Source organism: Trichogramma pretiosum, unplaced genomic scaffold (assembly GCF_000599845.2).
Source record: "Trichogramma pretiosum strain Unisexual culture from Peru unplaced genomic scaffold, Tpre_2.0 scaffold5, whole genome shotgun sequence".
NCBI lineage: Eukaryota > Metazoa > Arthropoda > Insecta > Hymenoptera > Trichogrammatidae > Trichogramma > Trichogramma pretiosum.
In genome coordinates this window covers 2,762,509-2,790,090 of record NW_019641672.1, presented here as the reverse complement: position 1 = coordinate 2,790,090, position 27,582 = coordinate 2,762,509, and the positions used below count along the sequence as shown (strand labels likewise).

Below are 27,582 nucleotides of genomic sequence, written 5' to 3'. Positions count from 1 at the left end.
TTTTTCGTCAAATTCAGCCAAAAAAAATCGAAAATTTGCATTTTTATGAACGAAAATAATTTTAAAGTATATACTAATTTATACCGTTGGATTCGTCATAAAAAATTCTACATTTTGACCGTGTCAAAAATTATTTCAGATTTTTTCTGTTCATTTTTAAACGTTGCAAAGACGATCTTTGGATTTTTACGCCAAAAAAAAATCAAAAAAGTACATTTTTATCGATGAAAACGAAGTCGTAGAGCAAAACTGACTACGGCATTCGATTCTACGCACAAAAATACGCAAGAAAATGTGTTGTCAATATTATTTTTACTCTCTGACCACAGTTTGAAATAAATTGAATGGTTGGCCGATTTTGCTCTTATTTTGGAGCACGTTTTTAAACTTCAAAAATCAATCGACACCGGTTCCCGACACTTTTTTGAGGTTCTGAACCCGGCTTTCTTTTCGTAAAGACTTGAACTTTAAGAATCGCCATGACGTATAAGCGATTTTGAACATTTTTGCAAAAGCGAACCACCCTAGTGTGCAGTTGTTTTTTTCCAACGCCGAGAATGAAAAACGAGGGCCGAAAAAGAAAAACAGTAGCGTTGAATGTGCGTTTTGAGGTGAAAACATTCCAAGTGAGTGAGAGAAAAGTGCACTCTGCAAAGTGTCTTCGGTCTGCAACATTTGCCATGGAAAATGCGAAATTTTTGTAAAAAGAGTCAAAGGTTTTATTTTTTCCACGTGTGCCGTCGTGAAAGTTTTACAGCAATGAAGGCACACAATGCACATATGTATATGCGAAGCGAGGAATTTTCGTGCGCTCACGGCTTTATGTTCATTCAAGTCGTTTTTTCAAGCATTTTTCGCCTCTTTCGGGTGTCATAATCATTTGATGAATCCGCGCGGGTTATCTCCGACGTCAAATCGCTGATAAAGATGAAAAATGAGGCTAGGCTAGAATAAAGTACTAGCAAATAAGGAGTTGTGTATCGACAGAGAAGGAGAGGAAGAGACAATGAGGATAGATTTCAGAAGATCGGCGACATGAGAAAAGGAAGCGACTAAAAGGAGATAGAAAGAAGGGCCGAAAGACAGGAGCAGTATCAGCAGCAGCTGCATATACAGGAGAAAAGGCGGAAGCAGCTCGAGGCGCGCGCAGCGAAACCGTAAAGTTACGTGTCTCGAGCTTTTTCTAGATTCCTCGAGGGATCTCGAGTCCGGTTGAAAAAACAACCAAGCAAAGTATATAGAGCTTGCACAGGATTCCCATGCACTTCTTATTTATTTCTTTCTTTTGTTTTGTTTTTGTTTTTTTGGTTTGTTTTTTTTTTTTCATTTTCTCCGGCCTCAGCCACAGCCAGTGGCCGTGGCAAAGGCTACAGTAAAATCCCTCTTGACAAAGCTGATTTTTCATACTTACGCAGAGTAACATTAGCCGGCTTGATGACTTTGGGGCAGGCCTTGAAGAGTCCCAGCTTGAATCTGACGCTGACGAGGTGCGACAAAGGCCTCGGTAAGTGCGGTATTCTCTCCTCGGTATGGAGCCAGGCTGGACCGAGGAGGGCGCCAGTCAGGGCAGCCAGAGCGGCCATGCCGCAAAGCAGGCCGCAACGCGTCATTCTGAGACCACCACCGCCGCTGCTGCCGCCGCCGCCGCTACCGGGTTCGCCGTCGCCGTCCGAGCAACACATCCTCTTCTCTTTCGCTGTACTGACTCTGCTGCAGAGATGTGTATGTTCAGCTCGCGCGTCCGTCAACTTCTGCGACGTCTCATTGTTGCTGCCGCTAGTCTCGGCTAGCTGGAACTGCTATTTCTCTGGCCTATATGTAACACACAAACACATATGTACACGTTTAAAAACAATAGAATTTTCAGACTTATCGTGCTCGTTATTAAAATGTTTTCTGCTTATTAAAATACCATAATGCTAAATAGCTACGTAATGAGAAACAAAAGAACGCGCCAAGTTTCGATAAAAGGTGGGTTTTTTGATACGTGGATCGATAAGGTTCGCGCAAGCTTATTCCCTTTCACGCGCATAGAATCAAGTTTTTACGCGTTCAAATTAATGTCGCGAAAATAATCGTTGTATGCTTTACGAGGGAAAATAAACGAAGCGTAGTTAATCGAGCGCGAACAAATGCTACCCCACCTTTGCAGCTTTTTCTCCTCGCCCTCCACTGCCTACGCCTCCCATCGAAGATCAAATTGTACTACGGCACTTCTTTGCTTGATGAATACGCGCCATAGAAGTCGCGCTGCTTGCAGAACGATTTTTTTCATTATGAAAATAAAAAGTTGAACGCTCGTTGCGATTTTTTGCTATATACTTGGTGTGCTGGATTAATAGCAGCCAACTTTTTGAGAGGAAAATTAAAAAAAAGTACCCCCGAAACTAAAGAGGCAGTTCGTCGTGCGATTTACGGCTTGGTCAGCATTTTTCTCTCTCTCTCTCTCTCTCTCTCTCTCTCTCTCTCGCTCTCTCTCTCTCTTTCTCTTGCTCGGTTGCAAAAGCAGAAAAAAATAACTTCGGTGTATACCATATATAGAGATATAGATGAAAAGATATAGGTATACAATATTGGCGCTTTGCTAAAAGTTTCGCTTTGTTAGACGCGCGTTCACGAGTGAGAGAGAGCTAGCATTCGTGGCTTCGGCTTTTGTCCTTCGACAGTTTCACGTTGAGCGTTGACGAAAGCTCAGTTGTCCCCGTAACGAAGCCTTGGGGTGGCTTTTTTTATTTTGGTCTCTCTCTCTCTCTCTCTCTTGACGTGAAAAATTTTCCTTCTCTCTGTCTCTCTCTCTCTCTCTCTCTCGAGTGCTATTGAATCTGACCAGTAAAACTTTTCTCTCTCGATGCTGACCTCTCAATAAAGCGTGTATATGTATATACGCGTGCTGGCGCGACATAATCTCGAACATGAAATCAAACCTCGAGAAGAAATATACCTCATATATAGGAGATGAAAACCAATCCATCGAGCGAGTCATACATTTATTCGGGAAAATAACGGAAAAAAGCGATGAGCATCAGTACAGTAGTATACTTAAATGTTTACGAGAAGAGGGGGGAGAGAGAGCGAAAAGAAGCGGTTTCGCGCGCGAGCGCGCGTATAGCACATACACTATACGGGAGCTTTGGACAAACGAGAAAGTCGGAGCAGAAGAAAAAAGATTTTTTTTAGAGCAGCGCTGAAAAAAAGAGAGCTCTCGCCTCGCAATTTTCCCCTGTAAATCCTGCTTTAACTGCCTCGAGATTCGCGTCGGCGTCGGCGGTCTCGGGGTGCGATAGCGGCAATCGGAATTAATTTCTTTCGAGTGGCACGCGCTAGATTTTAATGGTTTCTCCCCTCTTGCTTCTCTCTCTCGCTCTCTCGCTCTCTCTTTCTTTCTCATATAACTAAAAATCCATTAAAGACTCGCGTGCGAGCGGCGCGCAGTAGCACTCATGCATGTTTTTTTTTCTCGTTCTCCTTTTTCCCTTATCGTTTTCACACACGTGAACAGAGGATGGTTTGTTTCTACCTCTGCTAGCTACTAGCAGCGGTGCGACACATACATACATGCAGACATTCTTTCGTTTTTCGTCGCGCGCTGTAGGCTTTTCATCCGGTACGCGCGCGCGTCGCTGCCTTATCGGCTTCTAACCAACGAAAATGTCACTTCCATGGTTTTTGCGCGCCGCCGCGACGAAAATTATGACTAACGCTCGCGAATGGATTTGACGTGTAGAACGACGACACGAAGCTCTCTCGGGCGCAGAAAAGTGAACAGTAGTAGCGGGGAAGTACTACTGCTACTACTACTACAACTACTACTACTACTACTACAACTGCTACTGCGACTGCGACTGCTACGGCACTCGCTCTCTCTCTCTCTCTCTCTTTCTCTCTTTCGTTCGCTCTCTGTGTTTTATGACAAATGTCCTCGCAGTTTATGGATATGTGAGTGCGTCCGGGATTTTTTCCTAACCACCCGAAAAAAAAGCACAGAGAGTCGACAATTTTTTCTAATCGCTCGTTTTGCATGTGCCATTTGCTGCTTTCGCTGTACTCGTTGTAATGATGAAAAAATGTGACTTTCACCGACGATTTCTCCCCTTATCTTTTTTCCCCCCAACATCCTTTTTTATTTTTATACATGACTCGTGCGATGCGAACGATTACGAGGGATACCAAATAGCTTGGCACGTATACACCGTGCGTCATGTAGGCGTATTATAATAGAACACGCGTCGCGGCTACGATCCTGGCGCGCCTACAGACAAGTGACGTTATCGCTTAAATTCTGAATATTAATCTCGAAAATCAATCTCCCCGGCGCATATCCATCATTCCCAATCGAACAACCGATCTGAGTTTATCGGAAAATTTTACGCAATTTTTTCCCTTCGTGTTCTTTGTGCCTCTTTTCGCGCAGTTTACGATAGGCCAACTTTTTCGTTTGCAAGCTCGTGGTCGATACACTCTAAGCGTCTAAAAAACATGAAATCGGTCGAGTAAACAATTTTTTTTTATAAAAGTTCTCACCTTGAGCTGTAACTTGTGCTGTCCTCCCTCCAAAAAATGTATCACTTTTACCTCGAACGAATCACTAAAAACCAAAGAAACAACAAAAGAAAAAAGCAAACCCACTTCGCGCACAATTAACCGTCTCGGATCGATAGCAAAAGCATAGAAGGTAGTATTCACGGGATTAACACCAAAAAACACAATCGCGCACGTGGCTCTGTTCGTCAGCCTCGCTCTAAACTCGGCGAAAACGTCCCTTTCGAGTCCTGCTTGGCAGTCTAAAGCGCACTGAACTCTCCGACATCCGTAGACAGTAGTGTAGCCGTGACTCGCCCCACTCTGGCTTGGCGTGCGCGCGCCTTGCCTGCCGACTAGCGAGTTTATTTTCCGGTTAAAAGAGAGAAGGGATAGTGCCGCTACGCTATCTGGTAGTAGTAAAAATGCCCTGTGAATCTCGTCATGCCACTTTTAGGTGCGATTGTCAAGGACCTCGTCAAATCTTTTTCACTTTTTTTATTTATTTTCCGTACTTTGATTCAAATTACGAGCTATCATGGCATATAAAATAGGATACCGCTTAATTTAGGACACGCGTCGCGTAATGACAAAGAGATGGAAAGAGAGAGAGAGAGAGGGAGAGAGACGAAAAGAAAATTCACAAACTCTTATTCTTCATCGTCTATCAGCCACAACATTGTATTTAGTTGCATATTATATAGTTGTCCGGGGGAGCAAGGACTGGCACGGCGGCAGTGGCGCATCAACGGCAGCAGCAAGTTCGAGGGCCCGCATTTCTTGTCGAGCTTAATCCGCCTCTAATAGACGTGAATTGAACCTAACTATCTCTCTCTCTCTCTCTCTTTCTCCCTGAACGCTGAGTCTTGTCTTGCATCTTCTCTAAGTCCTTATTATATCAGTTGTTCGTCTCACCCTCTTCTTCTTCGTCATTCTTCTTCCTCACTTCTTCTTCTTCTCGGTACGCTGTACGTCTTACTTCTCGTCTCTCCGTTCGTCGTTCATTCCTACGTTCTTCTACTCATCTTCAGCTAATTAACCCAGTTAACATATTTTATTTATTCATCACCCATCCGTCTATATGGCTATGTACAAGCGCAACTAGCGTCACGTAGTCATCGTCGTCGCTCTCTCGAATCCGTAGTCTGTTCGTAATGTGTCGAAGTTTGTCTAACTATATTTTCCTCGACAAAGAGTACATTTCCGCTAGCTCCGAGGGACTTACACTTGGCTTAAAAAAAAATTATTATTATGTAAGTTGAGCGTAACGGTGGCAGCGAAGGCAGTAGCAGAAGTAGCAGCAGTGGAGGCCCAGGATATATTAAACAAGCCAAGAATTTGCCCTCCACTTGCTGGTAACAATAAATTCACTAAGCGTATATGCACTTGCAAATTTCGAAAACTTCGTGTGCCTCGCGTCGACTCGTAAAGTGCATTAGTACTCGGGGGCGAGCTGGTGGGACTATATATTTACAATCACTAGCTGTAACCAATATTCGCCCAAGCTATGTACAAAATGAAAAAACTTTTTCATCCGCGATTTATCTGGTATACATATTTTTCTCTATCTCACAGATATGTGCGTGTTTACGCATTTGATTTTTTACGCGCGTCATTGTTATGAAATCTCACGGGCTCGAGTGTGTGTGTGTGTGTGTGTGTGTGTGTGTGTGTGTGTGTGTGTAAACGTGAACGAACATACACGTGTGACCAAGTGTGTGGCTGCGTCAATCCCAACGCGTAAGTTCGAACAGGATATTTTACGAGCTGCGATGTGCCAGCGAGCGCAAGAGAGATCAAGGAAACAGTCGCAATATTATTTCGAGCGAAAATCCTTCCGTTTCTACGCGCTGTCTCTCTCTCTCTCTTTCTATCTTTTCCGCTCTATACACCATACATATGTGCGGTATAAGCTGTAAAATGTATAGCCGCTCACTCCAGCGCGACATTAGCGTGCATGGCGCAGCTGTGCGGCTGTTTGCAATATATATAGTGTATATATGTATACGTGTATGCAGCACGCACAGGGCGTAATGTAAAATTTGAGCCTGTATACATGTCACCGAGGCCAACAACTTTGTCGAGTACGCCTGCGGTAGATAATAAAAAATCCCGATCGTTTCAACTGCGCAGTTGAATCGATGCATGTATCCACGCAAGCGATTAGCATTGATCTAGTTATACACACGCGATTAGAATGAAATTTTGCCCCTCTCTCTCTCTCTCTTCCTCTGTCTCTCTATTATACGCGTATTCCAATCAAAACAAGCTGCGCTGCTCTGCGGCTTTGAGCTCGAACAACAATCGATTGGCGCGCAGCTCGAGGCTCATTAGCTAGCTCGTACTCATAGTCGTCGTTGTCGTCGTCATCAGCAGCGGCGTCTCAGACTTGGCGTTATTGCACGCAGAACAAGCGACAGCAAGAGACAAGTATACTGCCGAGGCATGCAGCTTTGATTTGTACCGCGTATAAGCTCAATCTGGTTTATCGATAATTCGATCCTACTAAGAGCGTTGCGGTTATGCATGCGGACAATTACGCCCGCAGACTACTCGAGCTCTATACAACGTTCGGCGTGTCTGACTAAAGCTTGGCTCGCACTACTTTGGGGCTAATTTTTTTTCGGCCCCTCTTCGCGTGGCACTTAGGTGGCCCGGGCCAAATTAGATAATTTAAAGAGCTGCACGTGCGCTATTGTCCTGTCATTTTGTGGACGCGTTAGGTTTCGACACAGTTCAAAATACTACACGCTACATTTCTTGACCAATGCGCGTGTGTTGTTTCGCCCCTGGCTCGGCCGAGCTAATCGCTTTAAATTCTTTGTGCCTTTAAGCTTGCTAGCTGCTTCATGCTTCGTCCGTATGCGTAGACTCTACGGTTCGTCCTCTTTATCCACTTCTCTCTCTCTCTCTCACTCACTCTCCAACTATGGCAACCATTCAGCTTTTAGGATTCCGTTTGTCTTTCTTTGTCCATGGCTCTGCGTATGTATATACGTACCCTCGTATATATGCGTTGGTAGTAGAGTCCTATGCCGTTAATTAACACTCGTGCCACCGTGCTCAAGTGCTTTTCAGACGAAGAGAGAGAGAACAAGGTGAATTGCAGCTGCTACTGCACACGAGAGAGAAAGAGAGAGCAGAGTAGCCCCGGCAACGTCGAAAGTGTGCAAGGGCTGCTGGAGCCTGTTTATGTATGTTTCCGTGTCTCTGTGTGCATATGATAGAGAAGGCAAGTAAGTTAAATGCTGCGAGAATAGAGAGAGAGAGAGAGCTAAAGGCACGCAAAGTGTGTAGACTTTCTCTGCCAACGTTTTGTAATGCGCTCAGGAAATGTCACTAGCTTTCGACGCTGTTATAATTTTTAGCGCATTTATTTCTGCCTTCGTTTGCCAGATTCGACGTCGGCAAAAATAACAATTCAATGCGAGGTGGAGGAAAATAAAAATAGATATACAAAGCCAAGAAAAGATTAAAAAGTTTGTCCGTTGCTACTGCCACTGCAGCCTTTCCGTCGATTTCTGAATAAGATCAATAAAACACGAAAGTTCAATTATCGACGTGGAATGGCGTTCAGCAGTCCTCGATTGCTTTCCCGTCCCTTAGTCCAATAAAATTTACGAAACTTTCTCTCCTGACGTCGTATTAGCTAAACTTGCAATCGACTTTGACTTAAAAGCGTCGAAAAAACTTATCGGCTCAACTATTCCGTACAGAAATAAAAAAAAAGAAAAAAAGGGGGAAAAAAGAACGACACAGAGAAAACAAACTTTTGCTATCATACCGACTGCAAAAAGGAGGAGTGGGAAAAGAAAAATTCGCTTAGGAAAAAAGGCTTCAAACTCGAGGGTAATGAGAAAGTAGCTCGGTGGGATGAAACTAGCTGCACATGCACGTGGCTCGGCTGGGGGGCAGCGTGAAACTTCAGGTGTATCATTATTAAATCAACTCGCATCGACGCCAGCAGCAAAGCAACGGCAACGGCAACGGCAACGGCAACGGCAACGGGCTCGTGCGAGCGAGCGCACAATCAAGCATTCGTTGTGTGTATACGTGTAAAAGCTCCTCACGCGCTACCCTCGGCCAGCCTGCAGCCAGAGTACGGCATGTAAATGCAGTATACGAGCATACCAAAGTGGACCGAGGAATATGGGCAACGCGTCCAATGGCCTAAACTAGTAAAAGGATCCTTTATGCTTTGAAAATCTGATCTACGTTAATGCAACAACGAATATTCGCATTTCTCCGAAACAATTCCGATGACGAAAAAAGTTCATGTCGTAAAGAAAAATAAGTAACGAGGTAATTCTTCAGTCATTTCCTTGTCAGACATCCATTGAAGTCGTTGTCGCAGTCGGGCATGTCGTGACGAAATGAAACTAGGTGAAAACATATATAATGTCGCTGCTGTCTGAGCTGTTTGAGCTGGATGCTTGTCACGAACTGTACGATAATTCTGTCGACTCATTAGTACTTGAAACTCACAGAGCGCAAAGAATGTCACTCGCTCTTCCATCTTGAGAGCATAAGAAACACGTAAGCCTTTGCCTTGTTTCGTCCGACACGATTAATCATACATTTACTCTCTTTTTTGCCATGCGAATGTGGAGCTTGATTATTTACATCGGAATATGAATTTTTTTTTCTCGAAATTTGCCTTAATTTCTACGTTTTTTTCTCTGCAGTCAAAAAAGCCTCGCATTTCCATAGTTACGAAAAATACAGCAAAATAGAATGTATTCTCTGTAACAATATAGCGCTCAAATTTTCGCGAATAACCATTTTTGTTACTGCGCTTTGCATGTTCGGAGTTCCTCGTATTGTATCTGTGCGTATGTATACACACCCACACCTGCAGCGCAATAATCTGACTGTATGAGCGAGTTCTGCCTGCTGCTGGCTTATGCATTTCAAATTACTTTTGATACTCGCATGCTTTCAGACTTTATCGCCGTTTTTTTGTTCGCGCAGTTTTACTTATCACCAAATTTATTATTTACAATACCTAAACGAAAAAGAAGAATAAATGCTGCGTCAAATCATCGTGCTTTGTAGTTTTTTTTTTGTTATCATCATTGCTGTTGTTGCTGTTGTTGTTTTACCCTCTTTTCATAACGTTATTTTCGTTCCATAAAGACGCCTTCATTTTTTAGCATCGGAAAATTTGTCGCATCGAACGAGTCAATAAAGTCCATCATTGTTTTGTTTCGCCTCGTAAAAAGCTCTTTCCCAAGCCAAAAGTTTAATACTTTTCCCAAGATCTACACACGGTACACATGCACACACATATATCTGCACAGGGGTGTGGGTACGGAGGAACATAAGTCAAATACATCAAGATTTTTACTGCACCAGTGGAAGATATGATGTATATGTGCCTAAAAGAGCCGTGTGAGTGTATATATGTGTGTGTGTATATATATAAAAATGCACGAGGCATGTGCGCAAAACTGTCAAAGTTTTCGACAAAAAAGGCCGAGGGAAGGAGCAAGAGGAAAGTCTAGTAAAGGACCAAAAGGTTGCTGCTGCTGCTGCTTTCGAGAGGAAGTATAACGTACGGTTGAAAAGCAGCGAGCTCGCGCGCGCGTAAGAGAGAGAGAGAGAGGATCAAACAGCCGATGTGCTATGGGCGCTAGTGGCGGGGGAGCTGTAAAAACCGGTAATTCGCATGGGGTCTATAAAAATGTTTATCGCCATCAATAAAAAAAGCTTCTGACCGGCTGCCGCCACACCGCCTTGGTCCTGTCCTACGACTTCAACCCGGCCATGTGCGCCACATACATGTATATAGTTCGCGCAGGAGGCAAAAGAGTGCTCTAATCTTAACGACGTTCCTGCCCCGATAAACTCCTCTAAACCTTCGTTTTATCCTTTTTTTTTCGGCGGCGGAAGGAGGATATGGAACAGCCGGTATATATAACGGGGAGCGAAACTCAGCTCTAAGTTTTTGCTAGTTTTAGTTTTCGAGGAGCCAAAAAGTCAAATGTGCGCGCGACCAGATATATATACTGCAAGGTAAACCACCATTTGACCTGTGTTTTTGTGCGCTTTGTGTGAAATCGTAATTTTTTTTCATCCATTCTTGCCAGTGCATACGTATATATAGCCCCAAAAGTTTTGGATCTTAACCGACGTACACGTCTTGAGAAACATGACACATTAACGTTCAAAACGTTGAAATTCCATATATAGTTTCTCGGGGAGTTTCGTGCGCGCCCGACGTAGTTCTCTGTCTCTCTCTCTCTCTCTCTCTATCTATTTCTCTTCGCTAGCTCTCGCAAACTCGAGTTTAAATTGTAATATATAATCGCAGATAATAGCACGATTAAAGTCTAACCTCCCCCTTAACTTGGCACTCCGTCAATTTTTTTCCTCCTCACGGACTCGAGCATTTTTGCTTTTTCTAATTGGCACTGTGCAGCCGTGCACTCGGGGAAGATTTAATCAATAAACACTATAAGGCGTGTTGCTACACGAGAAAAAAATCAAAGAGAGTAGGAGAGAAAGAGAGAGTGAGAGCAGAGCAACGCCTTGATACTTGTTGAATCGAAGAATTCACCTTGGTGCATAACTAAACTCTCTTTATCGCAGAGACGTGAGTTCGCTGCTGAAAAGAGGAGAAAAAAAACTTTTGTACTCGCAACTGACTATATGCGAGTTAGGAAGGTAGCGCGTCGAGCGTCGGGATATATTAATACGTCCCTCGACAAGTGTGCACGCGAGTCTATATCGAATAATGGCGATGTATTCATACGCTTTAACACTTGGATCGAATATACACTCGGCTGCATGTACAGCATATTATATCCCTCGTACATACGCGCGCGCGCCCATAATACTCGATGAAGCGTAGATTTCCGAGCGTTATGTAACGTGCGCGAGCGAAACGTGTACACATAATATCGAGGATGAATATCATCTTAGGAAGCTATTATGTATAGAGAGAGAAAGACGAACAGTTTCTATCCCTGCCGCATACGCTGTTCAAACTTGTGTTAAGTTGCTCGAAGCTGCGAGTGTGCAGTTTCTGTATCGAATGATTAGCGGTTTCCTTATTATATACCGACGGGCTGCCATGCAGCCTCGTAATTTCAAAATCGACCCTTTGTGATCGTACGCGCGAATAATCGTCCTTTCAACACCATACAAAAACTTGTATTCTCTAAATTGACAAATTTTTTAATGAGTAATTAAGAGTGAAAAAGTGAGAGAGAGAGAGAGAGAGAGAGAGAGATTCGAGCAAAAAAAGAGGCGGAAACATTCCATCTTGTTATCCCCACTTTTCTCGAATAGATAAAAAAGAAGCTTCTTTATACCTCACAAGCCACAGCTGTTCCTGTTGCTCTCGCGAGCTAGCATCCGACAAGTCTTAAATTCTGCAAAGCCGCAAAAAGCTTACCACGACGACTGCTAAAGTCCACCACCACCCACCCTTCTTTTCTTTTTTCTCTCTCTCTCTCTCTCTCGGGCTCCCTCTTGCTCTTCCTTTGGTTCGACTTTGGGTCACGCTGAGTTATTACCTGCGAACTCGGTGAAAATTTAAGCAGCCATCCTTACCATACTGTGCGACGCTGTACTTACTTTTTTTTTATTATTTTTTGTTCTAAACGTCGAACTGCTACGATCGAGAGAAAAAGTTGCTACTCGGAACTGGACCTCGGGGCTATATAGCTCGAAGCTTGGAACGTTTGCGAGTGGTTAAGCTTTACTCAAACTTTACTTACTGCCTCCGACGCCAACATATGCGCGTAAAATTCTCTCTCTCTCTCACCTTCCCTCTCGCTCTCTCGCTCTCTCGTTCTCTTTTTCTCTATCCTCTTTTTTTATTTGTTTTTCCTATAGGACAAAATTTTTCAAGCCGCGACTTTGTAAATTTAACGATTCCAAGCGTATATAACACTGCCACGAGCTTCGTCGTTTACTTTTTACCTTTTTTTTCGTCGGATGTATAGGGAGAGAAAAGTTTTTCGGTCCAACTGCCTCGGAGCAAGTTGCTTAATTTTCTTTCGAAATTATGACGTAACACCGCATGGCAGCAACAGCAGCAGTAACAGCAACCATAATGATGAAAAAAAAAAAAAAGAAAAGACAGAAAAAAAGAAAGAGAAGAAAAAAGAAGGCAAAAAAAAGTAAGGTAGCTCGCGTAAGTAAGCGATCGATGCATAAAATACCTCGACGATTCAAATAACGAATACACACGAAACATAAACCAAGTATGTTGAAATAAATCCTCAGAGACAAAATGCGCGCACCTATGCAGGTTGTTGGTATAGCGGCGCACACAGACAGAGCAGCACACGAGACGTAGAGCCGAAGCGAGCAGACGGACGCGCGTATAGCATCATAGGTTCACTTTAAATTTCTCCGGGAGGGAGCAAAAGTCGCACACGCACATGCAAACGCAGGCGCGGGCGCGCATTTCTGATGGAATTTTATATTCAACGTAAACGCGCAACGATCGTTTCAACTCTCGAGCGCCCGTATATAGCAATAACATTCAACGACTAGTAGTTGCTGTAGTATCACTCGGAATATTAAAACTATACGTCTGCGTTTCTCTTCTTCTCTTCAAAATAAACGACACGCGCAGAGAAAGAGAGAGAGAGAGATAGAAGAGAGTCGTTTTACAAAAGCTATTTTCTCTGGCATTAGTACTGTAAAGCTCATGCTGAATAAAGTAAGAAGATATATCATTCAAATATCACAGCTGCCTCGCGTTTTAGAGATATTAAAAATTTACAAGAGCCTAATACTTCTCCTCGAGTCTTTTAGGAAGAATAAAAATTACGAGAAATTAATCGCGTCGACGGCCAGTACTGTTTGATCAGTAGATTTGCCACGAAAAGACGCTTATGTACGTTATTACGTTTCTGCACATGGTCGGTAGCAGCCCCTTAATCTTTTTCGAAAGCTCTCGAGCACACGTATTAAATGTATACGTGCGACTGTGTGCGAGCGCGCATATGCCTTTTAGGTCCTGCCGAGTCACCGCGCGTGTTTGTTTTTATCTTCGCTCGCGAATCAAACGTCATGTTTTGTTTATCAATGGGCTTGGCGTGTATAAAACCTCGAGCTCGCAGCTGCGAAAATTGAATCTAGCACTTGAACTTTTATTTCCTTGAAAAGGAGAAAAAAAACTAATCATTCGCGCGAGGACTTTATCGATATTTTCAATACATCTAAAAGTGCTCTCGGGCTGTCAGGCAATAATTCCTCTGTGTACGGGTACCTATATATAATACATCCTCGCCGCATAGTTTCTCAGTTTTGCTTGTCACGCGTAAACAAAACTGAAGACAGTTGCGAGGAGCGGAGAAGATATCAAGCTCGTGGGTGGAGGTACGTGTGTGTGTGTTTCCGGCTCCGCAGGCCGCGCGCACAGCTTTTCTCGTATTCGCGACGTCGGAATCACGTCCGGCTCGGAACTTTGACAAACGTTACCAGTAGCAGCAACGGCGGTGGTGATAGTGGCGGTGGTGGCGGCAGCGGCGGCGGCGGCGGCGGTGGCAACAACTTATGCGCTTCGAAGAAAATCCAGGCCACAGTGTGCACGCAGTAGCGCAGCAGAAGCAAAAGTTGCCGGAGCGTGCCAAAAGGAAGATCGCAAGCCCCTGGCCTCGGTATAGCCTAGCATCAGCTCTTCTCCTCGCGACTCCTTAAATCATCCAGGCTCAATGGAGTGCGACGAATTGATTCGAATTCCGCATTGCGATTCAGCCCGTTATACCTACTGTTACTGTCCTACACCCCCAGCTCTTCCTTTCGCAGCATACATGCACTCTAGCTCTTCTCTCTCTCTCTCTCTTTTTCTCTCTTCTACATATCTCTTTTATATAGAAGCGATTATATTGCTAAAATATTCCTCTGCCTTACAAGCTGTGAAATATATACTTGTCACTTTTGCGCGCAAGACCGAACACACTCGGGGGCACGCACACATCGGCAAGCGACTATGAAATTTTATTTTTTAATATTAGCAAAAAAATAATTTACGACGGCGGCCTCCACGGTTTCGTCGTGGTTCGCGCTACTACTAGCTTGTCACACCGAATGGAAAGTCATGCTGCAGTATCATATATATATATAGAGTGGACTTACGAGGAAACTTTTTTCATATGATTTCCCCAAATCAAAAAGCATCGCCTCCGTTTTTTTCGAGGGTCCGTGTCGTCGGCGGTGTCAGTAGTGGGTAAAAGAAAAAAACTTTGCGCGTTAAAGGTGCGCTAAAGCTGAATTTTTTACGATTGACTTGCTTAGCCTTTCTCTCTCTCTCTTTCTTTATCTGTGTCTCTTTTCTCGCGCAACGCATGTATATGGTAAGTGTTACGTCTCTCTGTCGGCGTGTGCATGTGCAACGGCGGTCTTGGCTCGTGTCTTTGAGTGCTTTCTGTATTCTGTTTCGCGTTGTTACGAGCAAAGTTGCGCGCGTAGAGTCGCGCACACAGACGTAGGCGTATCTCGTCTATATACGTAGGTGCACCGCTGGGGTAGCGCGCGCGCGCGCTCCAAAGGACGAAACGCAAGTGCAAGAGATAGCTGAAGCATCGAAACTTTGCCTCCTATATAGCGAGCGAGGCTTGTAACGCAACGGCGCAGATAGTGCAGTCGCGAGTCGAGCTAGCTTGCATTACCAGCCCGCCCCAGCGAGCTCGTTCGGCATGCCAGCGTATACTACTACTACTGCTGCTACGTAGCAGCGGCCAACTTTTCCCTGCTTGCTCCAGCTATTTAATTGAATGTCTATGAGTGTGCTGCTGCAGACTGTGCCCAGACTCTACAGCCAGCTGCACGCGCGCTTCACTCTATATATCTTACGATTTTCGAGTCCTTTTTTCAGCTGCAGCTCGCCTCACATTTTACCTCTTTGGGCCGAAATACCTCTGATTGAACCGAGCGAGTAAGAGAAAATTCCACCGGCCAAGTTTTCTCTCTCCCTTTAGTGCTTGCGAAAGGTCAGCTCGCGCGCACTCGCAATTACAATTTGTCACGAGCTCGAAATCAATTTCAACGTCGACGCGCTATGGCCATTGCTCTGGCCTGCGGTTCTACACACACCTACACCACCGCGTCCACGCATGTACATGTCGCTCTTCTCTGTGTGGCTGCGTGCGTGCGTGCGTGTGTGTGTGTGCCAGCACAATCGTGTGTGTACGTGCCCTTTTTGCGGGCCGAGCGTGAAAAGGTTCCTTGCTCTCAAAGAAGAAAATTAAAGCGTCTGTAGAAATCACAAGAGCAAGGGTGAGAACGTGCGAGCCTGGAAAAGTCTGTTCAGTGCTCGTTATAGCCTTTATAAGATCCATACACTAGTCCAGTTTCAATTGCTACGCCGTTTTTTATTTCGTTTTATTTTTCTTCGGCTGCGAAACGATGAAAGGTATTAATCAGCCTGTTTACGACTATTTTTTCATTCGTCAAAGAGGAAAATTCAGACGTGTTTACGCGTCGCACGAATTCAAATGCGCGTTAAATGGAGCCGCGAGACAAGCCGGAAGAAGAACGGACGCCAAGAGAAATGGAGGATAACTGATCAAGTTGAAGCTCGCGCAGATGCTGCCGTCTAATGAAAGTGTCGAATTTCCGCCATAAGCTCGGCCGAACTACTTTAAAAGATAGGCGAAGATGGACGAAGACTGTTCGCTGGCGCGCGTGACTTCATTTTAAACTTGCGGAGCAGCGCCCTAAATCTAATTGAAGGGCACGAGCTCGCGCCTCGGATATCTACATTTTCGGAAAAACTTGTGCTCGCGCGAGCTGCGACAAAAGCGAGAACACAGCCGGTAGCCGCGGTCCAAACTTCAAGGGCCACGGCATCGCATAAATTACCCGGGCCGAATGTATGAGAGCGATAATCTATAAGCGTTACTTACGCGGCTGCAGAGCGCCCAGTTGCTACACTAATAATAATAATTGCAATAACAATAATGCCAATAGTAGTAATGCCAGCTTGGATCGCACGTAGTGCAAACAAGCAAACTTGTATTATACGCGCGCGCGCGAGGCTGTAAGTGGCAAAATTTTCCCTCGCTGTATGGTATCGCACGAGCGAGCGAAAACATTGCCACGCAAATCTCCTAAGCTTATGCATTTGGAAAAGGGGCAGAGAAATATGTAATGCTTGTAAACTAACTTTTTAGCCGCTTATATAATCCTGATTTCAACTCGCCTGCGTTAATGTTTAAATAGATGCGCCTGGTTGGAATTTTAAAATGAATAAATAAATAAATATAAACTGCTTTGAAGCATTTGTTCAAATTTACAAGCTTTAAATATTTTATTTGCAATGGAAATTTCGCAGCAATAAACGTGAATGATTATTTTAATTTTTCATCTGCAGAAACAGCATCGAAAATCAATATTCTTAAAATGTCACGAGATTTATTGATCACCCGCGCATATCACCATGTACAAGACTATTGCTTTACGCATGTTACATACCGTGCACGAATATTTAGGCGAATATTTATTTCTGTAGTCTCTTTATTGTTCCCTGGCACAAAAGCATTCGTAAATTTTTGTTTTTCTAATTGAATGTTACCCGCTGGATTAACTTTCAGTGGGAGAATGTGATATTCGCGTATATGTTCGAACAATCTCGAGTATGTCAAAAGTTTGATATGGAAATTGGAATGATTTTAATAGCTGCTATTTAATAATCATCCCGAATGTTTCTCCATGCGTGAAATTTATAAATATAATTTACTACACGAATTAAAAAACTATTTGTTTGTTTTTTCGTACATATATTCAGTGTGTTTTTTATGACGTGTTGAATAAAATATCTTTTTTCTACCTGCTTTTCACTTAATAATGCGGGGCGTGCACTGACCAGATTGAAGGTGAAAATATTTCGTTCGCAATTAGTTGTTTTGCACCTACAGAAGGTCCCTTTACTTTTCGTGAACTCTCATTTCCTCCACGGCTCTTCGTTTTTTTTTATTCCGGTATATTTCCTATAGTAATTTTGTCGAAATATCAAATGCGATCGACAACTTCAGCATCGTCCTCTTCTACAAGAGCCTATATTTTTTTATTTTCCGCGATTATTCTCATAACTCCCGCAATGCGTTTGGCGGCGTTGATTATCGGATTTCCAGAGCTGGCTGAAAGTCAACAAGAGATCGCGCCTAGTTAGTTGCTGCTCATTTGTATCTTCTTGGAATATTTTCGTATTTGCATTGGCTCATTTTTTAAATAGCCGACCGAATACATCAGTTTGCAGGTTTATTTATGTCAACGAAATAAAAGTATTTTCCATAGAATCCAAATATTTTCATTAACTGCTTTGTCGGTTTAGCCGAAAAAAAGTCTAATTAGCAACTCCATGGATGAACAAACAAAATCAAAGTCGTGTAAGGAAAGAAAAAAACATTTCTGCAGTAAAAAAGGTCGGTCTTTATAGACAGTCGTAAGAATATGCGCCAACTTGCTTATGCGGTCGCTTTTCTTTTGATTTTCGACCATTCACTCGAGAACATTACCAAAGCAATAACAATTTTGGAAATTTGTGTGCACAATGACAATATGGCAGTTTCATGGGCCGTTCAATAGTTCGATTTGATACTTATCCGATGGAGTACATATCCCAGTAAATATGCGTCGAATATTCCGAGAAGTTTAAAATGATTTGAAAGTATGATCGAAACTATAAGACGTTAGGTTTTAAAGCTGGCAAATCGCTGAAATTATATCGATCGTAAAGGAATTCAAGCTACTGGATGTGAAATTGGATGCGCCGGTCGGTGCATTATATTCGTTCCCTTCCGCCACTAGATCAGAACAAAAATCCGTGCACAAGTCGGGGCGCGCGGGCGGGTGGCAGGGACGCCCACTCCGACGATCGAAAAACTGCCATCTCCGGAATATAGCCGCGTGAAATATGCGCCAGCCCCTGCGATGCACGCAGGCCCTGTCTATCTCATCGAATCTCTATGCATAATTTATCGGACTATATAGCTCGGGCTCGTTCATATGTGGCCTGCATCGCGCGCCTAGCAGCTGTATACGTGTGCGCATGTGGATTTTCGCGGTGAACCGCTATTTATTTTTCCAAGATGGACGCGCGTGCGAGGGATGACGCAAGATATATATTTTTTTCTTATCCTCATGACATATTCATGCGCAATATTCGCGCGCGAGCGTAGCCCGAGCGAAGCAACATTTTTACATAGACGTGCGCAAAAGTTTGCTCGGTCCACGATGTATTATACAAATACGTTCGGGGGAAATATAATATGTTGCATCTGGCACTGCAAAAATAATATTAAAAATGCGAAATTTCCGCTTTTAAAGCGACAAGCACACGCACACGTACATACATCTGTAAGGTAATCGTTGAAAATATCTATACCTCTACATGGAAAATAAATACATATATACATATATAGAAAACATCAAAAGGTGTATGTGTATAGGAGGGGGTGGTGTGTGTGCGTGGGTGTGCGTGTGTGTATGAAGGAGAATCCTATAAGAATCTTTCGAGAGCCGATTCGTATACGATGAAATATGTAATAAAAGTTAAGTCCGATATGAATGTTGAAAAGGAGAAGACGAAGAAGAAGAAGAAACGTCGGTGCAAAAGCTTATGCTTCCTTTTTACCAAAGAGGATTCGTATTCTCTTCAATTTTTTCCCTTTTTTACCACTGATGCTTCTCTCTCCGCGTACAACATTTTTCCCTGAGTGCCCATTTGATTTTCTCTCTCCCTTACTCTCGTTCGAATTACATTGCGCGCCGCTATGTGTATAGATAGGAAAATTTCATTCATCGGATCATAGCCCGAATAAAATAAAGTACCCTGCGCAGCACAGCCTCTTGAAGTTCGAGGCCCCTCACTTTTCCTCGTAATAATACGTATGGAGAGCAATTGCAAATTCGACATTTTTCCATGCTGAAATTTGCCCGTAAGCAGCCGCGCTTGTTTTTGTCCGTGGCAAAAGGATTCACGGGATATAAGAGAGAAAAAAGCTCGCTCGTGTGCCGTGGCTTAATTAAAATATCGCTTTAGAGCAGTCGCGCAACAGTTGCAACAAGCCGTGAACTCGTAAATATAATCCAAATATAACATATTCAGAAGACGTTTGAGAGGGATCGGGAGGGGCTGAAAAAAGGGCCTCGAGTCGAGTCTCTAGCGGTAATATCTCGTTGGCTGCATCGTGCTACAAGGTGAAGCCTACACATATACGTAGCACGAGATCCGTTGACTCGTAGCCGTCCTTGGCTTGCGGGTAGTAGTCGGCTGGTTATATCTTGCCGAGGGGAGCCCAGAATGCAATAAATAATTTAGTTGGAGGCAAATGCCGCAAGTTATTACAACTGCATGCATGCTCCCGCGCGCTCTACACGTACAAGCTATAGAAGCTCCTATATAGCTCTTATAGGTATATATAGCTTTGCTTGCTCTCCACGACGGCCTCCGTAGGTATATACCTATGCGCAGTGTATAATATACAGCGGCAGAAGGGTGTCTGCGATACCGGGATATATTCAGTATCTGGCTGCGCGAGCGAGAGAACGCGTATACATGTACTCGCACTTGCTTTCTCAGCTACTGCCGCCTTATATACCTTATCTTCCTGCTCTCTGTCTATGCGCCCCGAGTATGTACTATAGACGACTGAAACGAGCGAGCAGCGCAGCTACGAACGCGCCAGCCTAAGAGCGCAAATTCCGACGAGCTTACAATCTTTGCCCCCCACGCATCTAGGCTCTCTCTCTCTCTCTCCCTCCTCTCGTGTACACCTCCGTAGTCCGTACCTACGTGCGCCTACCTAGAGCCTGCACATTCGCTCGCTGAGATTTTTTTCGAGTCTTGAGCGAGCACTTGACTCGCTGCTCCTTGCGACTCACTCGATATCTCTCGCTGCTTGTGCGCTGCTTGGAAGAAAAAAAGTCCAAGCTCGCGACTTTACCGTGCCAATTGTGTTTACGCGTCGAGCTATATCATTCAATTATAAAAGCATTAAAATCTCGGTAAATATTTTATTAGCCTCGTCAAAAAAGCCGCTACTTGTAGCGCCCGCGCCTCCAGCAAATAATAATGAAATTTTCATCAAGCCTCATTGCCGGACCTCCTTCCCCTCCTCCTTCTTTACTCTCTCCATATTTTATTAATACTCGCTCTTTCATGCGCAGATAGAGGCAAAGAAAGCGAGAGAGAATGCAAAACTGCAACAGATGGAGCTTAATGTCCGCGTCTTAAACAGCTTATGGCAGTTTAAAGTTCATTTTCGCTATAATACAGGCTCATGTTCTTTTCTCTATCTTGCTTCTTAGCCTTTTGCTCTCCCTTCTCTGCTTTTACTTACTCTCTCGGTTAGCTTTGGATGCCTGCGAGCTCTGAATTCACTTGATTTACTTTTACGATCACTTATATCCTCAGTGCTATATGATGCGCCCGGCCAGCCTCTGCGCGCGTGCTGGCTTATTAACTCATTCTTCTCGTCTAGCTGAATAATGTGATCGTTAAAACTTACTACCCCTTACTACTTGCCGTAGATGACTATATTGTCTCGTGAAAACTAACTATTTTATACATATCTACGTGCATAATATTATGTTTCGTGAGCCGTGAATATTTTCTGCCGCATAATTATTTGTTTAGTCTACCTCCTTTAGCGGGCACTTTAAAGCGAGCCTTTCAGACGCACCAGCACGCCACTGAATGATGCATTCTCACACTTATATATTTTTGTATATCTCATGAGGAGATTGGCGAGAAGCGCTTTACCAACTGCAAACATTCAAGGGTAACTCGGCATGACTCTCACGTAGAATAATCAAAAGTCATTGCTTTTCATATTACACAAATGATTGTTCAAACAAACTTTTTCAAGGAAACTCACGGTGAGAAATAATTTTAAAAAATTTCAATTCATTTGGGTAACAAAAATAATCAAGAGGTTTAATTTTTCCTTTTTCGACATTAAGCTTATAAAAATTTATTTCTTAGCAACCTTTTTACTTTTTTTTAAAATAGCTGCGCGCTTGGTTACGGCAGCGTATGGGTTCAACTTAAGCATAACTCTCGTGTTCTTCAAAGGATTCAGCTTCTTGACTTTCCTGATTACTCGCCTCCTGTTGAAAAACAAAATTCATTTAGAAAGTTATCTCAAAACTTAGCGAGGAATCAAATAGTTATAAAAAATCAAATTCAGAAAATAGCTTCGTTTTAAAATCAAAGATAATCATAAACACGGACCAAAGCAATTCATCACAAAAATTATAATATAATTTAAACATTAGCAACACAATTGTGAATTGAACGTACTTAGGTGCTCTGAGGACTTTACGGATTTCGTCCGATTTCAAAAGTCTAGCCAAATCAGTGTTGGCCATTTTTGGCATGGGAAGATTATATCCTTTTTTTTCTTCGCTCTCTTTGCGCCAGGTACCCCAAAGAGCATCCAACTGCTCGAAAGCTGATTCTGTCCAGATGATGAATCTACCAACATGACCACCGGGTGCCAACTTCAACAAGTTAAGGTTTTTCACGTTCATAACGTCAACACCAGGTATATTGCGGAACGCCCTGCTGATACCCTAAAAGTAAACGTAAATATTAAATTGTGAATCCTAATTTTGAGACTCCTAGTAGTTAGTTGTAATAATATCAGAAATGGTAATTATAATCAATAAAATATCATAAACACGGACCAATAATTCTCATCATTTTAAATTATTTTTCATTTTATCAAAATGAAAGGCATTTTATATTTACCCCATCGTTACCGTAGATAATCAGAGGTCCTCGACGTTGAACATGACGGCGATTGCGCATTTTACCTACACCGGCACGAAGACGTTGTGATTGCACGACCTGTGAAATTAAAATAAATTAATAATTTTATTTCATTTAGGTATCATAAAAGTAATTTTCTATTTTATACGTATGTGCAATGACCATGTCCCTATTACATGAGGTATGACATGAAACAAGAACGCCTGATCATCAAATTTCTCTAGCACCTTATGGATCAATCAAGAAAATGTTACATGATTGAGGACATTTATGACAGTGCATATTTTTATTGCTTCAAAAGCCATTTTATTTTGCTCACTTTTTTGATGTCGCTCCAAGCTTTGACTTGTCGCAGGAATGCAACAGCTTCCTTTGTTTTCTGTAATCCTTGAACTTTGTCACTGACGACCAGTGGGAATTCAGGAACTTCCTGAACTAAATGGCCTGAAAAAAGATCATTCATTATTTTAATTGAATCTCATTAAGAAATAAAAATCCCTTTTTCTTACATTGTATCAGAGAAATGGTAATAATCAATGAATTATCAGTAACACGGACCAAATATTCCTCATCATAAAAACTATAAAAAATTATAAATTTTTCCAAAAAAGGTCAAGATGATTTATACCTTTTGACATAACCAGAGCAGGTACTCCAGATGCAGCAACGGCTGAGACAACAGCAAACCGTTTCTGATTTACATTTACGCGTCTATGCCATCTTCTCCATGGTTTTGTTGGGGCAAACATGCGACCGCCCCGACACATGTTACCAAAAGCACCCTGACCAGATCGGTGAGTACCACCACCTCGGACACGTGGGATACGGGCAACAGCACGTCCAGTACCCCATGATTCAGCAGAGGTCTGATGTCCTGTTAAAAAGGATAATAATTATAGACATTGTACATTCAAATAAACAGTATTTCATATTTTTCTGACTTACCAGCTTCCTTTGACACAGCATAGGGCTGTCTGTGATTCATAGAAACCTGCTGGTGAATAAAATTTACAACATCTGGACGAATGGGAGCTTTGAAAATCGCAGGCAAAGAAATAGTCTTTGGTGACTCCGATTTATCAAAATGAACAGTTACTAGTGGTCTGGCTGTAGATAACGACTGAAAAAAGAATTTTTAAATAAATTTTATAAATTTTCAAAGTTTAATGGTTGAATAATTGATTGTGCCATTTCTGGAGAAATAATTGGTGTAATATAATTCTTTTAATGATCAAATCTACAGGGATAATTGATATAAGCTAAATTTTCAAAAACCACAACCTAACCTTTTAAATTGTCAATATAGTTATTGACTTTAATAATGTGAAATTCTTTATTTAAAATTTTAAGAATACAAAATCGAAATGAAAATTATTAAACTTTAGAACTGTCGGAGCTGTAAGCAATCGGTTATTAAAAATAAACCTTTGTTAAAAAAACACGTGGGTGACGGCATATGTGGCACGGTAAGTAGATAATGCATTTCAGTAAAAAAACATAAATTTGCGTAACTTTTAATTTATCAGAGCAACAATTTGATCATTAATAAAAATTATTTATACATAAAAATATCGAATAATTTAGACTTACCATTTCGAGTCGTTTTTTCGCACGTTGTGCGATGCGAGAAAACTAAAGTATAGGCACTTTGGTGCCTCGCGGCTCGCACGCACTCGGAGAAAGATGGACGTTCGCCGGAAATTTTGGATTCTCACTTTAGACACGTTAGCAGCAATCGCATCGTAGTAGGCCGGTGGCGGTGGGGTGAGCCTTGAGCGGCTGTGCTATGCGCGGCTGATTTTTTTATTGCGGATAATGCAGAACGCATGCGTGGCGATATAGTTTTGGAATTTATTAAATGACATTTTTTTTCATTATTGAAATTTCAATTTGATTTCACAAACTTCATTGTTCAAAATATACATTTTACTTAACTGTATATCAATACTTATATTTGACTATGATTTTATAATCATTTGTAAAACTAGTTTTATTTGCAAAACTGTTGAACGGTCCATAGTAAATTATAAGATCAGCTTGCGACTGAGCTATGTTATAAACATTCCTGATTTTACACTTAATTTTTTTCTTTTTATTCCTAAAATACTCTTATCAGACAAATATACTTTTATTAATTTCAGCACAATTGTAACTGCTAACTTTTATTTTTATTAGACAATGACATTTACGTTTTACGTTACTACATGCCTATGAAATGGATTGTGTTTGCATGATTAGCAGACGCCACAGACGACACGTGCGAATACTACGAAAGCGAATGTAACTCCAAAGACAATAGTCTGCTATTTGTACACTTTTGTATTGCTTTGCTATCAAAGATTTAAGAGGCTGAAATTTCTTATAAATTTATACTAGAGAAATGATTAGTTTATTGGTGCCTTTTCTTGAAACAAATTTTTGCTAATCTAAATTATTTGTTTTTAAAATCATATAACTTTTGAAACTTTAGTACAATGCAGAGCTTTAACGTTTCAAGGTTACGTCGTTGTTGCGACAAATTATTTTTTCATAAAAAAGAAATACAAAATCGCTTTTATTCCAATGAAAGTAAAAATAAATATAGGAATATTTTAAAACTACATGAAAGGGGCATGTTTCAGGATATATTTCCAGATACAAGCGCGTATGTAATATATATTCACTAACAAAAATAATTATTTACTTTATTTTTTGATAACTTCTTTTAATTTTATTTCAGCAATCAAGTTTCAAATCTTGTGAATGAAAATTCTCAAGCAGTTTATGCTGGATTCGATCCAACAGCTGATAGTTTACATATTGGTAACCTTCTAGTTCTAATGAATCTTTTACACTGGCAAAGAGGAGGTCACAGAGTTATAGCTTTGTTAGGCGGTGCAACTGGTTTAATAGGTGATCCTAGCCATAGATTGAATGAACGAATAGCTATGGAGCAAACAGTAATAGATTACAATATAAAAGGAATCAAAAACGATATCATGAATATATTTCATAATCATGAAAAATATTTTTGGAAAGATAACAATCTTCAGCTTAAGCCTTTAACAATAATAAATAATATAGATTGGTACAAGAATGTTAATATTATAGAGTTTATCAGAACTGTTGGGAAACATTTTCGAATGGGAACAATGTTAGGAAGAACCTCGGTTCAATCACGTTTAAAATCCGATTCCGGGATGAGTTTTACTGAGTTTTCATATCAATTATTTCAAGCTTATGACTGGATGCATTTGTTGGAAAATTACAATTGTAGGTTTCAAATTGGAGGTAATGATCAGATGGGAAACATTATGTCTGGTCATGAGTTGATTAGTCGAACTTCTAAAAAAAGTGTCTTTGGTTTCACTTTACCTTTAATAACTGCTGAAGGTGGTAAAAAGTTTGGAAAATCTCTTGGTAATGCAGTATGGTTAGCACCAGAAAAATCTTCAAGCTTTGATTTGTATCAATTTTTTGTAAGAACCACAGACAATGATGTAGAAAATTATTTGAAATTATTCACTTTCTTACCTCTTAAACAAATTGCTCATATTGTTAAAGAGCACAAAGAAAAACCAGAAGAACGGAAAGCTCAAAAAATTTTAGCAGAAAATGTAACATTATTAGTGCATGGAGGTAAGTTTGATTTTAATAGTAATTTTTTCAATGAAAATTCATTAAAATGTAAATGTATTAATTTTTGCAGAAGAAGGATTAGAAGCTGCAAAAACTACTTCTATGTTGCTGTATGATAAGTCCATAGAATCTCTTTCATCAATGACCCAAGATCAGGTTACTCAAGCTTTTGAAGGTTCTAAAGTTATAGATTTGGTACCCGATGAAAATATGACGGTACTTGATCTAGCAATGAAAGCAGAATGTTTTAAAACTATGAAAGATGCTATCAGAATTATAAATGCAGGGGGTTTCCATATAAACTATACCAGAGTCACTGATATAGACAAAATCATAAGTGGTAAACACCGCTTAAAAAATGATGTGACTCTTATCAGAGTTGGTAAAAAGACTTATTTTGTGATTAAGTGGTTACAAACAAATAAGGCAGATAAACCTAAAAAGTATTCTAACTTTTATTAAAAACGTCAATTTTATTAACATATAACTTGTTCAAAGTTTAATTGTAAATAGATATAATACATTAATTACAGTGTCTCAGATAAAAGTGTGAATTTTTTATAAACTCCTACTTTTTTTTTTTTAAAGTAAATAAAAATTTAACGAATTTAACCACCATGTAACTGCATAAAGTCTCTATGTTTATGTGTCATAAAAGATGTCAAAGCCTCCTGAAATTCAGATTATACTTTTATTAATTGTATCTATGGGACAAATATGAGAATTAAGCAACGGTTTTTAATTGAATGCGTTTTTATAAGACAAATAAAGTTCAACTTGATATTTAGCGAGCATAGGGGAGTTCGATGCAACCGCGCCCAGACAAACATCATGTTCTTTGTTATAATTACAGCATCGAGCAGCTATCGAGGATTCTCGGAATATTTCTTGCTCCTTGACCCACAAAGCTTATGCTTACGAGCTCGCGGAGATATTTCGAATCCTTTAACTAGGAATGGCCACACAAGGGTCATCGATCGGATCAACGAATGATATGCTAATTGTCGTCTTTCTCATCCGTACGTGCGCGGCACGCGATTCTCTGCGCTCGGAACACTTAAACAGGCAACAGTGGCCAAAATTAGCCACTGCGGATAATAATCTTTGCCTCTGATTCGTGTATTAGCTCCAAAAAAAAAAAAAAAAAAACAAAAAAACAACGACCTTATTATGAAAGGTCAGGTGGAATTTGCACGTTACTGCACTGGTTTTTATCTTATCCAGTCGTGCTTGGCTTGCTGTATGATTTTATCGATCGGGCGCGTTGCGCTTGAAAACGGAGTCATAAAAGAATCGGGTATGTGCACATGTTTCATGGATATACATTTGATGAATTTCTCGCGGTGCAAGCCGATACGCCGTACAAAAGCTCGGCTATACGGCAATTATGGAAATAAGGCCGCGCGCGCAGTTGTGCATATCGCCCGGGCTCGTTATCATTCTGGAATATTATTACATTCCTACATGATGCACGAAAGTGCACATTTGCCGCAAGTCTCGATGGTCTTTGCCGTACACGCAAAGCAAGCTAGAAAAAATTGTCCAAAAAAATGCTATACATCTAAATCGTTGGAATAATATCCGACTCGTTCATGTCAATTAATTCGCTGCGGCTTATCGCTCGTCTCAGCGGGGGTAAGCCCGCGAGCTTTTTCACATATCCTCGCGATGTGTCAAGGTCTGGAAAGGGCTCTCTGGCAGTTCGCCAC

At 41.5% G+C, this 27,582-nt stretch overlaps 3 protein-coding genes and 1 non-coding gene across 4 annotated transcripts in view; 1 reads left to right on the top strand and 3 right to left on the bottom strand.

Moving 5' to 3' along the window:
- Nucleotides 1–1,642, bottom strand: part of LOC106658517 — a 94,520-nt gene extending 92,878 nt beyond the window's left edge. Inside the window, exon 1 of the mRNA XM_023460501.1 lies at nucleotides 1,412–1,642. Within this exon, the coding sequence (XP_023316269.1) occupies nucleotides 1,412–1,610 (199 nt within the window). The 5' untranslated portion in view covers nucleotides 1,611–1,642. The remainder of the gene's footprint in view (nucleotides 1–1,411) is intronic.
- A 19,786-nt stretch (nucleotides 1,643–21,428) lies between these two features.
- LOC106658659 (60S ribosomal protein L4-like) lies at nucleotides 21,429–23,954 on the bottom strand. The gene is made up of 7 exons (XM_014380709.2): nucleotides 23,846–23,954; nucleotides 23,201–23,375; nucleotides 22,884–23,129; nucleotides 22,575–22,699; nucleotides 22,235–22,333; nucleotides 21,785–22,056; nucleotides 21,429–21,591 (listed from the first exon to the last, which is right to left on the bottom strand). Exons 1-7 carry the CDS (start codon nucleotides 23,846–23,848, stop codon nucleotides 21,456–21,458), a joined length of 1,056 nt encoding a protein of 351 aa, XP_014236195.1. The 5' UTR covers nucleotides 23,849–23,954; the 3' UTR covers nucleotides 21,429–21,455.
- On the bottom strand, nucleotides 22,122–22,189 carry LOC111694019. Its single transcript, XR_002763548.1, has one exon. It is a non-coding gene; the product is annotated as a small nucleolar RNA U18 (small nucleolar RNA).
- Nucleotides 23,955–24,557: 603 nt separating the features above from the next.
- On the top strand, nucleotides 24,558–26,491 carry LOC106658658 (tyrosine--tRNA ligase, mitochondrial). The gene is made up of 3 exons (XM_014380708.2): nucleotides 24,558–24,899; nucleotides 24,975–25,873; nucleotides 25,944–26,491. Exons 1-3 carry the CDS (start codon nucleotides 24,730–24,732, stop codon nucleotides 26,333–26,335), a joined length of 1,461 nt encoding a protein of 486 aa, XP_014236194.1. The 5' UTR covers nucleotides 24,558–24,729; the 3' UTR covers nucleotides 26,336–26,491.
- Nucleotides 26,492–27,582: the final 1,091 nt, after the last annotated feature.

What these genes read in the sequence shown, in the direction of transcription:
- LOC106658659 (XM_014380709.2), bottom strand. An exon ending in TGCTGTGTCAAAGGAAGCTG is followed by an intron (nt 23,130 to 23,200) that starts GTAAGTCAGAAA and finishes CCTTTTTAACAG; the next exon opens with GACATCAGACCTCTGCTGAA. An exon ending in CTTGGAGCGACATCAAAAAA is followed by an intron (nt 22,334 to 22,574) that starts GTGAGCAAAATA and finishes TTAATTTCACAG; the next exon opens with GTCGTGCAATCACAACGTCT.
- LOC106658658 (XM_014380708.2), top strand. Translation starts at nt 24,730, where the DNA reads ATGCAGAGCTTTAACGTTTCAAGGTTACGTCGTTGTTGCGACAAATTA. An exon ending in ATATTTCCAGATACAAGCGC is followed by an intron (nt 24,900 to 24,974) that starts GTATGTAATATA and finishes ATTTTATTTCAG; the next exon opens with CAATCAAGTTTCAAATCTTG. An exon ending in AACATTATTAGTGCATGGAG is followed by an intron (nt 25,874 to 25,943) that starts GTAAGTTTGATT and finishes TAATTTTTGCAG; the next exon opens with AAGAAGGATTAGAAGCTGCA.